Source organism: Salvelinus fontinalis, chromosome 23 (assembly GCF_029448725.1).
Source record: "Salvelinus fontinalis isolate EN_2023a chromosome 23, ASM2944872v1, whole genome shotgun sequence".
Classification (NCBI taxonomy): domain Eukaryota; kingdom Metazoa; phylum Chordata; class Actinopteri; order Salmoniformes; family Salmonidae; genus Salvelinus; species Salvelinus fontinalis.
In genome coordinates this window covers 21,144,717-21,160,344 of record NC_074687.1, presented here as the reverse complement: position 1 = coordinate 21,160,344, position 15,628 = coordinate 21,144,717, and the positions used below count along the sequence as shown (strand labels likewise).

General features: G+C 44.7%; 1 protein-coding gene across 1 annotated transcript in view; it reads right to left on the bottom strand.

The window, feature by feature from the left end:
* Positions 1 to 15,628, bottom strand: part of LOC129821005 (immunoglobulin superfamily member 3-like) — a 205,895-nt gene that overhangs the window by 50,423 nt on the left and 139,844 nt on the right. The window contains exons 5-6 of the mRNA XM_055878203.1: positions 14,482 to 14,889; positions 7,272 to 7,703 (exon numbers count right to left, since the gene is read on the bottom strand). Coding sequence (XP_055734178.1) covers positions 7,272 to 7,703; positions 14,482 to 14,889 — 840 coding nt within the window. The remainder of the gene's footprint in view (positions 1 to 7,271; positions 7,704 to 14,481; positions 14,890 to 15,628) is intronic.

The following is a 15,628-nucleotide window of genomic DNA, read 5'->3' as shown; positions in this document are numbered from 1 at the left end:
AATGACCAGCATACTGTACTGTATGTAAACTAGTTCCAGTAATGACCAGCATACTGTACTGTATGTAAACTAGTTCCAGTAATGACCAGCATAATGTACTGCATGTAAACTAGTTCCAGTAATGACCAGCATACTGTACTGCATGTAAACTAGTTCCAGTAATGATCAGCATACTGTACTGCATGTAAACTAGTTCCAGTAATGATCAGCATACTGTACTGCATGTAAACTAGTTCCAGTAATGACCAGCATACTGTACTGCATGTAAACTAGTTCCAGTAATGATCAGCATACTGTACTGTATGTAAACTAGTTCCAGTAATGATCAGCATACTGTACTGCATGTAAACTAGTTCCAGTAATGACCAGCATACTGTACTGTATGTAAACTAGTTCCAGTAATGACCAGCATACTGTACTGTATGTAAACGAGTTCCAGTAATGACCAGCATACTGTACTGCATGTAAACTAGTTCCAGTACTGACCAGCATACTCTACTGTATGTAAACTAGTTCCAGTAATGATCAGTATACTGTACTGTATGTAAACTAGTTCCAGTAATGACCAGCATACTGTACTGCATGTAAACTAGTTCCAGTAATGACCAGCATACTGTACTGTATGTAAACTAGTTCCAGTAATGATCAGTATACTGTACTGTATGCAGGCTAGTTACAGTAATGACCAGCATACTGTACTGTATGTAAACTAGTTCCAGTAATGACCAGCATACTGTACTGTATGCAGGCTAGTTCCAGTAATGACCAGCATACTGTACTGTATGTAAACTAGTTCCAGTAATGACCAGCATACTGTACTGTATGTAAACTAGTTCCAGTAATGACCAGCATACTGTACTGCATGTAAACTAGTTCCAGTAATGACCAGCATACTGTACTGTATGTAAACTAGTTCCAGTAATGATCAGTATACTGTACTGTATGTAAACTAGTTCCAGTAATGATCAGTATACTGTACTGTATGTAAACTAGTTCCAGTAATGATCAGCATACTGTACTGTATTTAAACTAGTTCCAGTAATGATCAGCATACTGTACTGTATGTAAACTACTTCCAGTAATGACCAGCATACTGTACTGTATTTAAACTAGTTCCAGTAATGACCAGCATACTGTACTGTATGTAAACTAGTTCCAGTAATGACCAGCATGCTGTACTGTATGCAGCCTAGTTCCAGTAATGATCAGTATACTGTACTGTATGCAGGCTAGTTCCAGTAATGATCAGTATACTGTACTGTATGTAAACTAGTTCCAGTAATGATCAGTATACTGTACTGTATGTAAACTAGTTCCAGTAATGACCAGCATACTGTACTGTATGTAAACTAGTTCCAGTAATGACCAGCATACTGTACTGTATGTAAACTAGTTCCAGTAATGACCAGCATACTGTACTGTATGTAAACTAGTTCAAGTAATGACCAGCATACTGTACTGCATGTAAACTAGTTCCAGTAATGACCAGCATACTGTACTGTATGTAAACTAGTTCCAGTAATGATCAGCATACTGTACTGTATGTAAACTAGTTCCAGTAATGACCAGCATACTGTACTGTATGTAAACTAGTTCCAGTAATGACCAGCATACTGTACTGTATGTAAACTAGTTCCAGTAATGACCAGCATACTGTACTGCATGTAAACTAGTTCCAGTAATGACCAGCATACTGTACTGTATGTAAACTAGTTCCAGTAATGATCAGTATACTGTACTGTATGTAAACTAGTTCCAGTAATGATCAGTATACTGTACTGTATGTAAACTAGTTCCAGTAATGACCAGTATACTGTACTGTATGTAAACTAGTTCCAGTAATGACCAGTATACTGTACTGTATGTAAACTAGTTCCAGTAATGACCAGCATACTGTACTGTATGTAAACTAGTTCCAGTAATGATCAGCATACTGTACTGCATGTAAACTAGTTCCAGTAATGACCAGCATACTGTACTGCATGTAAACTAGTTCCAGTAATGACCAGCATACTGTACTGTATGTAAACTAGTTCCAGTAATGACCAGCATACTGTACTGTATGTAAACTAGTTCCAGTAATGATCAGCATACTGTACTGTATACAGGCTAGAGTGGAGGTGTGGACACCCCAGATTTCTCTCTCTACAGTAAGTAGGACAGCTCCCTCTCCCTCGATCATCTCCCTTCCTATTCCAGCACAGCCCAGGAACCAGAGAACGTTAATATCACGTTCCTCAAACCACGTAGACAGACACACACACTGCGCTCTCGTTCACACACACACTGATGAGAAAATCTATTCAATTCCCCTAACCATCATTAATCTGAGCCGGAGATGACGGAGACGGAGATTCAGCATAATGAGATGGTGTGTGTGTGTGTGTGTGTGTGGTGGGGGAGAGTTATGAGGAGCTGGTATTAGATTGTGTAGTGCTATGACTGAAGCTTCCCTGGTGATGTGCAGGACAATGTGTTTGCTCGCATTACATTTTACAGAGACAAAAAGAAAAGGCATCTAATATTCCTTCTGTCATTGTGTGCCGTGAGCCCTGTGTGTGTGTCTGTGTCTGTGTGCGTGTGTCTGTCTGTGTGAATGCTAATAAAGAAGCGTGTTCCGATATAAGATAATTACACTCTTGCACAGGGACAGAATCCAGGAGTATGTGTTTGATGGAAATCTCCTGCATGCAGCCTCTAGTCTAGGGGCTAATCTGAGTCAAAGTGTTCAAGGCATCAGAGCTCCCAGAGAAAGAACAAGAGAGAACAGACTCTGCCTCCTCGTGCAGCAGCAAAGCTCTTCATGTTCCAGGAGAAGAAGAGCAGAGCACACCAGCCACAGGGGCTGAGGTTGGAGCTCTGCAGGGAGATGGGTCTGGAGCTGAGAATGGTGCTGGGTTATGCCGGTCCAAAGCCCTGGAGCCGCACATATTCCAGAGGCACTGTCCCATCACAGGGAGGGAGCTGCAAACTGTATGTATGAACGCAGAGTATGTATATGAGTAGCATTATGCAGACTCATATGCAGATGGAGATGCATACACACACACACACACACACACACACACACACACACACACACACACACACACACACACACACACACACACACACACACACACACACACACACACACACACACACACACACACACACACACACACACACACGGTAATGGTGAGGAAGCTCATACATATTGAGCAGGCCAGTGGGTTGGTGTACAGGCAAATCTGGAAGCATGATTTAAACTTTCTTAATAATGTATTTGGTCAGATGCTGCGTGATGCTCTCACACGTCATTACCCCAGCTCTCCTGTTCCGCTCGTTTCTGCTTCTTTGAGAGAGAAAGTGGAAATGGCAAATGCCAGCTGCTCATTTAGCCAGGAGTGGTTAACATTTAGGAAAACAGAGAGGAGAAAACAGGGACGGCCTACATTCTGACAGATGAATCACAGCTCTAAATGGAGCCCTGTGTCTATGTGTGTCTATGTGTGTCCATGTGTCTGTGCGTGTCAGGACTAGTTAAGGAGGAAAACTTTGACTGAAACAATAGAAATAAAGGATGGAATATGGAGGAGCCAATATGGGAGCTGGATTATCCCACCTCACAGCCAATTAAACACTCCTGTTAAACACTCCCCATCGTAACTGATCACTTCGTCATGGTAACTGATAGCTTTGCCAAGGTAAATGATCATATCATCACGGTAACTGATAGCTTTGCCAAGGTAAATGATCATATCATCACGGTAACTGATAGCTTTGCCAAGGTAAATTATCATATCATCACGATAACTGATAGCTTTGCCAAGGTAAATGATCATATTATCACGGTAACTGATAGCTTTGCCAAGGTAAATGATCATATCATCACGGTAACTGATAGCTTTGCCAAGGTAAATGATCATATCATCATGGTAACTGATAGCTTTGCCAAGGTAAATGATCATATCATCACGGTAACTGATAGCTTTGCCAAGGTAAATGATCATATTATCACGGTAACTGATAGCTTTGCCAAGGTAAATGATCATATCATCACGGTAACTGATAGCTTTGCCAAGGTAAATGATCATATTATCACGGTAACTGATAGCTTTGCCAAGGTAAATGATCATATCATCACGGTAACTGATAGCTTTGCCAAGGTAAATGATCATATCATCACGGTACTGATAGCTTTGCCAAGGTAAATGATCATATCATCACGGTAACTGATAGCGCTGCCAAGGTAAATGATCATATCATCACGGTAACTGATAGCGCTGCCAAGGTAAGTGATCATATCATCACGGTAACTGATAGCTTTGCCAAGGTAAATGATCATATCATCACGGTAACTGATAGCGCTGCCAAGGTAAATGATCATATCATCACGGTAACAGATAGCTTTGCCAAGGTAAATGATCATATCATCACGGTAACTGATAGCGCTGCCAAGGTAAATGATCATATCATCACGGTAACTGATAGCGCTGCCAAGGTAAATGATCATATCATCACGGTAACTGATAGCGCTGCCAAGGTAAATGATGATATCATCACGGTAACTGATAGCGCTGCCAAGGTAAATGATCATATCATCACGGTAACAGATAGCTTTGCCAAGGTAAATGATCATATCATCACGGTAACTGATAGCGCTGCCAAGGTAAATGATCATATCATCACGGTAACAGATAGCTTTGCCAAGGTAAATGATCATATCATCACGGTAACTGATAGCGCTGCCAAGGTAAATGGTCACGTCGTCATGGAGTTGGTAAGGAGCTAGAGAAGAGAGCTACATGGTTTTCTCTATTGTACTGTACAGCCCTCAAAATGTGTGTGTGTGTGTCTGTGTGTGCGTGCGTGTCGTTGGTTCCCTTCACTCGCGGTAAACAGAGTAAAGTGCACATCAGGGAAACTAAACAAGCATTCAGGATGATAAGTCGATTGCCAAATGACTCCTGAATGGTCTGGTGAGTGTTTCTTCAGCTGGAGTGGCTAAGGCCAGAGAGCCAGCCAGACAGTTGAGCAGAACACTGTCTGTGTCCCTGTGCTGCTGTGTGTGTGAGTGATAGTAGTGGTAGAACCCCACACAGCCAGTCTCAGTGATAGTAAAGTGATGGAACCCCACACAGCCAGTCTCAGTGATAGTAGTGGTAAACCCCCACACAGCCAGTCTCAGTGATAGTAGTGGTAAAACTCCACACAGCCAGTCTCAGTGATAGTAAAGTGATGGAACCCCACACAGCCAGTCTCAGTGATAGTAAAGTGATGGAACCCCACACAGCCAGTCTCAGTGATAGTAAAGTGATGGAACCCCACACAGCCAGTCTCAGTGATAGTAAAGTGATGGAACCCCACACAGCCAGTCTCAGTGATAGTAGTGGTAGAACCCCACACAGCCAGTCTCAGTGATAGTAAAGTGATGGAACCCCACACAGCCAGTCTCAGTGATAGTAGTGGTAGAACCCCACACAGCCAGTCTCAGTGATAGTAAAGTGATGGAACCCCACACAGCCAGTCTCAGTGATAGTAAAGTGATGGAACCCCACACAGCCAGTCTCAGTGATAGTAGTGGTAGAACCCCACACAGCCAGTCTCAGTGATAGTAAAGTGATGGAACCCCACACAGCCAGTCTCAGTGATAGTAACGTGATGGAACCCCACACAGCCAGTCTCAGTGATAGTAAAGTGATGGAACCCCACACAGGCAGTCTCAGTGATAGTAAAGTGATGGATCCCCACACAGCCAGTCTCAGTGATAGTAGTGGTAGAACCCCACACAGCCAGTCTCAGTGATAGTAGTGGTAGAACCCCACACAGCCAGTCTCAGTGATAGTAGTGGTAAAACCCCACACAGCCAGTCTCAGTGATAGTAAAGTGATGGAACTCCACACAGCCAGTCTCAGTGATAGTAAAGTGATAGAACCCCACACAGCCAGTCTCAGTGAGAGTTAAGTGATGGAACCCCACACAGCCAGTCTCAGTGATAGTAAAGTGATGGAACCCCACACAGCCAGTCTCAGTGATAGTAAAGTGATGGAACCCCACACAGCCAGTCTCAGTGATAGTAAAGTGATGGAACCCCACACAGCCAGTCTCAGTGATAGTAAAGTGATGGAACCCACACAGCCAGTCTCAGTGATAGTAAAGTGATGGAACCCCACACAGCCAGTCTCAGTGATAGTAAAGTGATGGAACCCCACACAGCCAGTCTCAGTGATAGTAAAGTGATGGAACCCCACACAGCCAGTCTCAGTGATAGTAAAGTGATGGAACCTACTACTGGTTTCACAGGCAGCATGAAAGAATCACCCCAGGCCTACTTACACTGCTATACCACCGTACTCTGTGCTCCACGGTGAAAGGGTGTGTGTGTGTGTGTGTGTGTGTGTGTGTGTGTGTGTGTGTGTGTGTGTGTGTGTGTGTGTGTGTGTGTGTGTGTGTGTGTGTGTGTGTGTGTGTGTGTGTGTGTGTGAAAACAGAGAGCATGCACACACTATAATGAGGCAGTGCACAAACACAAACACTCATCAGCTCAGAGTGACAGCAAGGTCAGAGTGCAAGTCTGAATGACTTCAGTATCCTCACAGAGAAAATACATAAACAGCCTGGGAAGCCAACACAAGCGCTGACATTAACTTCCTCAACACACAAACTCTGCCTCAACATTATCAGTGAGTTGTTCAGTGTGTGTGTAAAGGCCTATTACTGCAACAGTGTGTGAGGCCACTGGGGGTATAGTTAGTGAATTGTTGATGAGGGAAAGAGTTCAAGAACACAGCTCTCTGTCTTCCATCTCTTTTGTTCTCTCTCAGTCCCCACCCATTTTCTTTGTCTCTCTAATCACTCTCTCTAGTGGGGGATGTTAACGATCCATCGTTACTCCACTCTGCTCCATTAGGAGGTTCCGCCCTAGCCCAGTGCTACGCTACACACACACAGTCTGTAAACCAGAGAGTGAGAGCAATTAGAGCAGAGAGAGAGCGAGAGAGAGCGAGAGAGAGTTTCTAATGCCCATAGATCCTAGGCACCACAGACCTAATGGGCTGAACAAACACTGCTCATACAGGACACACTCCTCAGACCGAACACGGCTCAGCCAGAACACAGCAGGGCAGGGAGGCAGTTGCAGCATATGTTCACCGCTAAACATTACCTGACCTCAGGCCTACTGCAGTCATTCTCTGTGTTTCCACCTGTTTTGTGTGTTAATTGATGCCCAGAAGGTTAGACGTGTGTTTGGTTGGCCACATGGCTCCAGGTGTGTGTGCGTGTCCCACCTGGCTGTAACACGCTGATCCCCAGCAGGTTGGACGTCCTGTTGGCCACTTTGCTCCAGGTGTTGTCGTAGTTCCTTCTCCACAGGAGGGCAGAGCACTGATACGTCCCCGCCTCCTTGCGCCCAGCGCGCGTCACAGACAACCTGAAGTTGGTGTTGGAATGGGAACGGTCTACGGTGGTGCGGGTGCCCAGGCCCAGCAGCTGCTCGCCCCACTGCAGCGTGCCCTCGCGGGTAAACGTCACCAGGTCTCGGAACTCGCCTGCTGTGCCAACCTCCCCAGAAGAGCCCGAGCTGGCGGGCATGAAGCGCCAGGTGACAGAGGCAGGCACACGAGGGTTATGGCGGGGCTTTACCAGGCACTGGAGGTCAAACGAGTCGCCAAAGGTCACGCTGGGCGTCCGCGACGACGCCGACACCACAAAGGAGGATTCTGGAAAAACAGGAAGAAATGCATTACTGTTGGGGAGTAAGGGTAAATTCCAAACTGACCCCTAGCTCCTATTTCTTTATTTAACTAGTCAGTTAAGAACAAATTCTTATTTACAAAGACTGCCTATCCCGTCAAAACCCGGATGACACTGGGCCAATTGTGCGCCACCCTATGGGACTCCCAATCACAGCCAGATGCGATGCAGCCTGGATTCAAACCAGGTACTGCAGTGATGCCTCTTGCACTGATATGCAGGGTCTTAGACCACTGTGCCACTCGGGAGTCCCTATCCTATTCCCTAACTCCTATTCCTTAACTCCTATTCCCTAGGCACTTTACTATTTATTTAAAAAAATGTTTTTTTTGTCATTTAGCAGACATTAAATCAGCAATTGGGTTAAGTGCCTTACTCAAGTGCTCATTGACAGTTAATTCACCTAGTCGGTTCTGGGATTTGAACAAGCAACCTTTCGGTTACTGGCCCAATGCGCTTAACCGCTAGGCTACCTGCCACCCACTTGATGTAGATGTGAAAGGTTTGGAGAGGTAAGCAGTGTGGCAGGCCAGGCAGCATAACAGAGGCCATGGTGGTGACAGACTGTGATGGAGAAACCCTCTACTTTAATACACAGACAAAGGGGGAGTGAAGGAGTAGGGATTGCAAGACTGAGTTGCATTCAGGGATAGTTGAGTAACTTGCCTTTGATCAACAAGTTAGCCGTTAGAATCCATTCACTGTCCTCTGAAACACAACATTATGGAGAGGTTGTATACATGTGTGTTTGTAGAAGATGTACTGCATTTGTAACAGTATAACCTTAGACCGTCCCCTCTCCCCGACCCGGGCGCGAACCAGGGACCCTCTGCACACATCAACAACAATCACCCACGAAGCATCTTTACCCATCGCTCCACAAAGGCCGCGGCCCTTGCAGAGCAAGGGGCAACCCTACTTAAAGTCTCAGAGCAAGTGACGTAACTGATTGAAATGCTACTAGCGTGCACCCGCTAACTAGCTAGCCATTTCACATCCGTTACACTCACCCCCCTTTCAACCTCCTCCTTTTCCGCAGCAACCAGTGATCCGGGTCAACAGCATCAATGTAACAGTTGTAACTTTAGACCGTCCCCTCTCCCCGACCCGGGCGCGAACCAGGGACCCTCTGCACACATCAACAACAATCACCCACGAAGCATCTTTACCCATCGCTCCACAAAGGCCGCGGCCCTTGCAGAGCAAGGGGCAACCCTACTTAAAGTCTTAGAGCAAGTGACGTAACTGATTGAAATGCTACTAGCGCGCACCCGCTAACTAGCTAGCCATTCCACATCCGTTACACATTTATAGGGTTAATGCTAACACACAGGTCCCCCCTCTCTCACAGTGGGCACAGGTAGGTGGGTGGGTGGATGGGGGAAGGATTCACCTGCTGAGATTAACACTGACACCACTTACCCAGGGTGCACAGGGGCATAGTTCCAGAGCCTGTGATGACGGAGCATAGATCGATTTCTCATGACTCCCCAGGGCGGCCACAGACAGCCATTTGCCCAGCAAAGGGAGTGTGTGTGTACGTGTGTAAGAGCAGAGCTGAAAACCATTGGTGATGCATCACCAGGAAAGGCTCCAGGGAGAGATTTTCTCTAAGAGCTGATGTTCCATCTGCTTGCTTCTCTAGCCAATCCAAACTTTCCTCATTAAGATAACAACAGTCACTCTGGTTCAGATAATAGGGTCAACATACACCTACACCACACCACTTAGAGAGAAGAGAAAGAGGTGGGAGAGGTTACCCGGTACTTCACTCCACCATCAGATATCCTTAATTTCAAATGTCGACAAAGGAAAATACGCTAGACAAGGTTGGATCTTTTTGTGTCTGTAAAATTAATTATGCAAGAAATGTCAGTGGAAATGCTTATGTACAAATATTGATATAATAACCATCATGTCGAAGTAAACTTGGAGTCACACGATGACATGTTGCGTGGTCCTCCCACTACGACTCGCAGTTTACTAGGCTACAGATGAAACCAGCTCCCTGTCAACACTCAGAGCACACTATCACTAATCCCCACAGGGCAGACAGCCACAGTGGAAAAAGACGCATTGTGATAAAGAGGAGTGGAAGGCCAGAGGGAGGAACATCTTGAGGACACATGTACACGCTAGGGATGGGTAGGATTATTTGAATATTCGAAGATCCGAACAGATATTAGTATTGGATTACTTGGGAGAGTATTTATTTTTGAGAAGAGTGCAGCCCATAAAAAAGACATACAGGTAGCCTACACGCGTTTCACACATGTAGCTTGTTGTTATTGTCGGTCAAATAAAGCGGCACCACAGTCAGAGGCTCCATGTCTAGCAAGTGAAGTGGGAGATTTCTGGAATAAAAATGACAGAATGAAGTTAGTTAAATGCGAAGGAGTAGGCTACAATGATCAACCAACAGGTAGGCTGTTGTTTCATATGAATGGAGTTGATTTAGACTCCATTCAGAGTGCAGCAGAATAGCGTCAATTAGCCTTACTACTTTAGATAGCTAGCTGGCTAGCTTAGCTGGCTATATGTTTTACTTAACCTTTATTTAACTTCTTGCGACTTCTTGCGATTTAACTTCTTGCGACAAATTAGCATAATTGTCTCTACAGATGAAACGGCTTCCTACTCAATTCTTGATCGTACAATATGCATATTATTGTTATTATTGGATAGAAAACACTATCTAGTTTCTATAGCTGTTTGAATTATGTCTCTGAGTGGAACAGAACTTTTTCTACAGCGAAATCCATGACAGGTTTTGCGAAGGTCTGAGAGCGAAGCTCTGATCTCAGTTCAGTTTAAAGGGGTGTGTATATCCTATGGAACGACACGAACTGCACCCGCCTTCCCCTGGATGCCAGTAACCAATGAGAAGTGGAATGGGCTTCCTAGGTATCTCTCAGAGGTTATAAAACACCAAGGAGTGAGGTACGCCATCTTTTCGACGTTGAACTTTACGCAGAGAGAGACCTGGGCATGCCATTTTCGAGCGGTCAGTAATGAACTTTAGATATATCAGTCTGTAATTTAATTTGATATAGGTGTTAGAAACATCATAACGAAGCTATTTGAAACCGAGTTATATCAGATTATGCGAGTATATTGCTATTTTTCGGAATTTCCTCAGTATTGCGTATTGAGGATTTGGACACGTTAGCTAATGTTAGCAATTGTTAGCTATAGTTAGCTGCTATATCAGAAGTTGAATGCAACGTTTTACAACCAAGCAACGATTCTTTTGGACAAAAGTACCACTTGGCCAAGATTCCGATGGAAGCTCGTCGAAAAGTAAGAGCTATTTATGATGTTATTCCATTTTTATGTGGAAAAATGTAAACTCAATAATAGTAAATGGTGACGCAGTTATTGCGGCACTAGTCTGTCTGTAACGCACACTGTATGTCTAGTAACGTTAATTTTAAAAATCTAACTTAGCGGTTGCATTAATAACTAATGCATCTTTCATTTCATGGCCAACCTGTATTTTTTTAGTCAAGTTTATGAATAGTTTTCGATAAAAATAGTTGTATTATCATGATGCTGCCGGGCAGATTGCTTGAGTAGTTGGACAGTATTTCCATTGTGTAAGCACGATTTGTGCCGCTAAATATGCACATTTTCGATCAAACTCTATATGGATTGTGTAATGTGATGTTACAGGAGTGTCATCGGAAAAATTCTGAGAAGGTTAGTGAAAAAATTAATATATTTTGGCAATGTTGACGTTATCGCTCTTTTTGGCTAGAATCTATGCTCTGGTAATGTTTGAACATGTGGTATGCTAATATAACGATTTATTGTGTTTCGCTGTAAGACACTTAGAAAATCTGAAATATTGTCTGTATTCACAGGATCTGTGTCTTTCGATTAGTGTATGCTGTGTATTTTTACGAAATGTTTGATGATTAGTAAGTAGGTAAACACGTTGCTCTATGTAGTTATTCTAGTCCATTTGTGACGGTGGGTGCAATTGTAACCTATGACATCTACCTGAAATATGCACATTTTTCTAACAAAACCTATCCTATACCATAAATATGTTATCAGACTGTCATCTGGGGAGGTTTTTTCTTGGTTAGTGGCTATCAATATCTTAGTTTAGCCGAATTGGTGATAGCTACTGGTGTTGAGAGAAAATGGTGGACAAGAAAAATGGTGATTTTTGCTAACGTGTTTAGCTAATAGATTTACATATTGTGTCTTCCCTGTAAAACATTTAAAAAATCTGAAATTGTGGCTTTATTCACAGGATCTGTATCTTTCATTAGGTGTCTTGGACTTGTGATTTAATGATATTTAGATGCTACTATTTAATTGTGACGCTATGCTAGCGATGCTAATCAGTGTGGGGGGGGGGGGGTGGGGGGTGCTCCCGGACCCGGGGTAGGTGCTCGGTAGAGGTTAACTAGGCAAGTCAGTTAGGAACAAATTCTTATTTACAATGACGGCCTACCAAAAGGCCTCCTGCAGGGACGGGGGCTGGGATTAGAAATAAAAATATCTTAAATAAAAATATAGGACAAAACACATCTACTGTAGCTTCTTTACAACAATGCAGTCAAGAAGGGCACTACCTGATGGTATGATAGATTGTAACGGCAGCCTTCCTCCTCTTCGTCTGAAGAGGAGGTGTAGCAGGGATTGGACCAAGACGCAGCGTATTCCGTGTTCAACATCTTTAATTAAACGAATAAACAGACGAAAACGTGAACACTTACAAAACTACAAAATAACAAATGTGGCAAACCGATACAGTCCTAGCTGGCGCATAGAAAACACAGAGACAGGAAACAACCACCCACAAAATCCCAACACAAAACAAGCCACCTATATATGATTCTCAATCAGGGACAACGATTGACAGCTGCCTCTGATTGAGAACCATATTAGGCCGAACACAGAAACAGACAAAACTAGACACACAACATAGAATGCCCACCCAGCTCACGTCCTGACCAACACTAAAACAAGCAAAACACATAAGCACTATGGTCAGGACGTGACATAGATAACCTATGGCAGCAACAAGTCTATCTAACAAGCGAGTCAGTTTGGCTACTTTCTCCCTCCCCATCTCCCTCTCTGCCACACACATCTCACCCATCACCCCGACTCTCTCGAGCAAGGGGCCAGGGTTCTAGTCTAGAAGCACGGTTTCGACTGCTCCCACAGTTTTGCTTCGGTACTGCAGTTTAACTGACACACGGCCCAGAAAAAATTATTTCCATAGACGGGCACATATTGAAGTCAGATTAGAACATTCCTAATAAGACACTTTAGTCATCACTTTTGTGGACAGAACATCATTGAATTATTCAAATTATTGTCAATGAGGTTTCCCCCCACCATTTTCCCCATCACTCACACTTAACATTTCATATCCAATGTCAGCCATATTTTTGGATGACGTCTTTGCTGCTCAATCGAGCGCAAATGCGCATGTGATGTTGGTCTGTATAAACCGGAAGCAATCCGGATATAGACGGTCGATGAATCGGCATACGCGACTGTGAGTAGATAACCTTAAAAACAATGGTCAGACATCTTGGACGCAGTTTCCAGTTCTTATTATACCTCAGTGCTCGAGCTGCGAAAGCAAGTCTCCATTGAAGTTTTAAAAAATATAAATTTTTCTGTAAAACACATGTATTTCGACTATCCAGATATCATGATATTATTAGAATACTGAAATCATTTCAAATGCCCATCCCTAGTACACACAAACAGGCACGAGCGAACACACACACACACACACACACACACACACACACACACACACACACACACACACACACACACACACACACACACACACACACACACAAATGAAAATGAAAATAAACGTGTCGGAACGATAACAAACCCCAAGATCTACATAGTCTACATAATTCATCAGTTGCTAAAACACAACAAATGACCAGTTAAAAAGCTGACATCTTGTCTCTCCCTCTACGGCACCACAAAGTTCTGCTGCAGGGACTAATCCCTTCGCTGTGTGTGTGCTGAGCCCTTGGCTCCCCAGTGCCTCAGTCAGTGCTTCACTCCAGTGCTCTCAGTCAGCCTGTACCAGGGATGTTCAGCCTAACTCAGCACTGACAGAGAAAAGCCTGCCCACTGCTAAACACATTTACAACTGCATTTACATTCTAATCATTTTGGCTAATCTGTGTGTACGCAAGTAGTGGAATGTGTGTCTCAAGTCAAGATTGTGTGTGTGGTGTCCATTGAGCATAATATCATAAAAAAGGAAAACTACATTTGAAGTCAGCATGGTGTGTGTGTGTATGTTTGCATGTGTGTGTGTGCATGTGTTGTAGTGGCACATACCCCTTGGGGGGATATTCATACCTACATGAATAAAGCGTGCTTTGTTTTCCAGACCCTAAATGAGCTAGTCATCACAATCTCTTACGGCATAAACTGTTCTCTGTGTGTTCCTGACATCCCCCTGCACACGCTTACCAATTGTCTACACACTGATGGCCTGACGTGTGTGTGTACTCGTTCCAGGGAAAAGCTAAAGAATTGTCTTCACAGCTATGCTCTTGTGTGTATGAGGGTATGTTCGCCTGTTGCAAAAGCTTACAACTTGTCATGACAAAATGACCTTGATGTGTGTGTGTATACTGTATTCTGTGTGAGGGTCCCTTGCATAATGTTGTGACAGTGATGGTGTATGTGGGTATATGTGTTTGTATCTTCCTGAGTCACGACGCCATGCTACACACTCACCCACGGTCTTAACAGTGATGGCCTTAGTAGCTGACTTCTCCCCTATCTTCTGCCAACTCTGCTCGGACTCTGTCCCGGCCTCCACCCACTCTGTGACCGTGCACCGGAACAGCCCTTCGTCCCCAGGCAGGGCGTTGTAGAGGGACAGGGTATAAATGTCCTCCTGTACCCTCTCCACACGGATCTCCCCGTAGCTGGAGCGCTCACGGTACCCAGGGCCTGGTCGGACGGTCCCGTCGCGGTCTACGGAGGCCAGGTTCTGGGGAGGGGTGGAGCCCTGCTTCTCACTCCACTGCCAGGCCACCGAGAGAGGACCAGTGGTGGAGTGGATGGAGCAGGTCAGCTGGACCACGTCCCCCTCCTGGACCTCCGATGAGTTACTGGACAAAGACACTGTGACGTTACTCTCTGGTGGAGGGAGGGAGGAGTGGGGGAAGGGAGGGAGGAGTGTGGAAGAATAGGGAGAGGGAGTGAGGAGGAATAGGGAGAGGGAGGGAGGAGAGTGGAGGAATAGGGAGAGGGAGGGAGGAGGAATAGGGAGAGGGAGGGAGGAGAGTGGAGGAATAGGGAGAGGGAGGGAGGAGGAATAGGGAGAGGGAGGGAGGAGAGTGGTGGAATAGGGAGAGGGAGGGAGGAGGAATAGGGAGAGGGAGGGAGGAGAGTGGAGGAATAGGGAGAGGGAGGGAGGAGGAATAGGGAGAGGGAGGGAGGAGAGTGGAGGAATAGGGAGAGGGAGGGAGGAGGAATAGGGAGAGGGAGGGAGGAGAGTGGAGGAATAGTGAGTGAGAATGAGAGAGGGAGGGGGAGAGTGGAGGAATAGGGAGTGAGAGTGAGAGTGAAGGAATAGGGAGTGAGAGAGGGAGGGGGAGAGTGGAGGAATAGGGAGAGGGAGTGAGAGAGAAAAATAAACAAATCAGTCAAAATTGATCCAAACCTCAGAAATAAATGCTGAATATAAAAATGAAATAATAGACCCAGGCTTCTTATTTTGAAAAATTCATAGAAACCACGGGCACAGTGATGCTGAAACACTGGTGGTTAACCCAATAAATTACTGGGAGCTTGCTGGTGGTTAACCCAATAAATTACTGGTGGTTTACCCAATAAATTACTGGTGGTTTACCCAATAAATTACTGGTGGCTTACC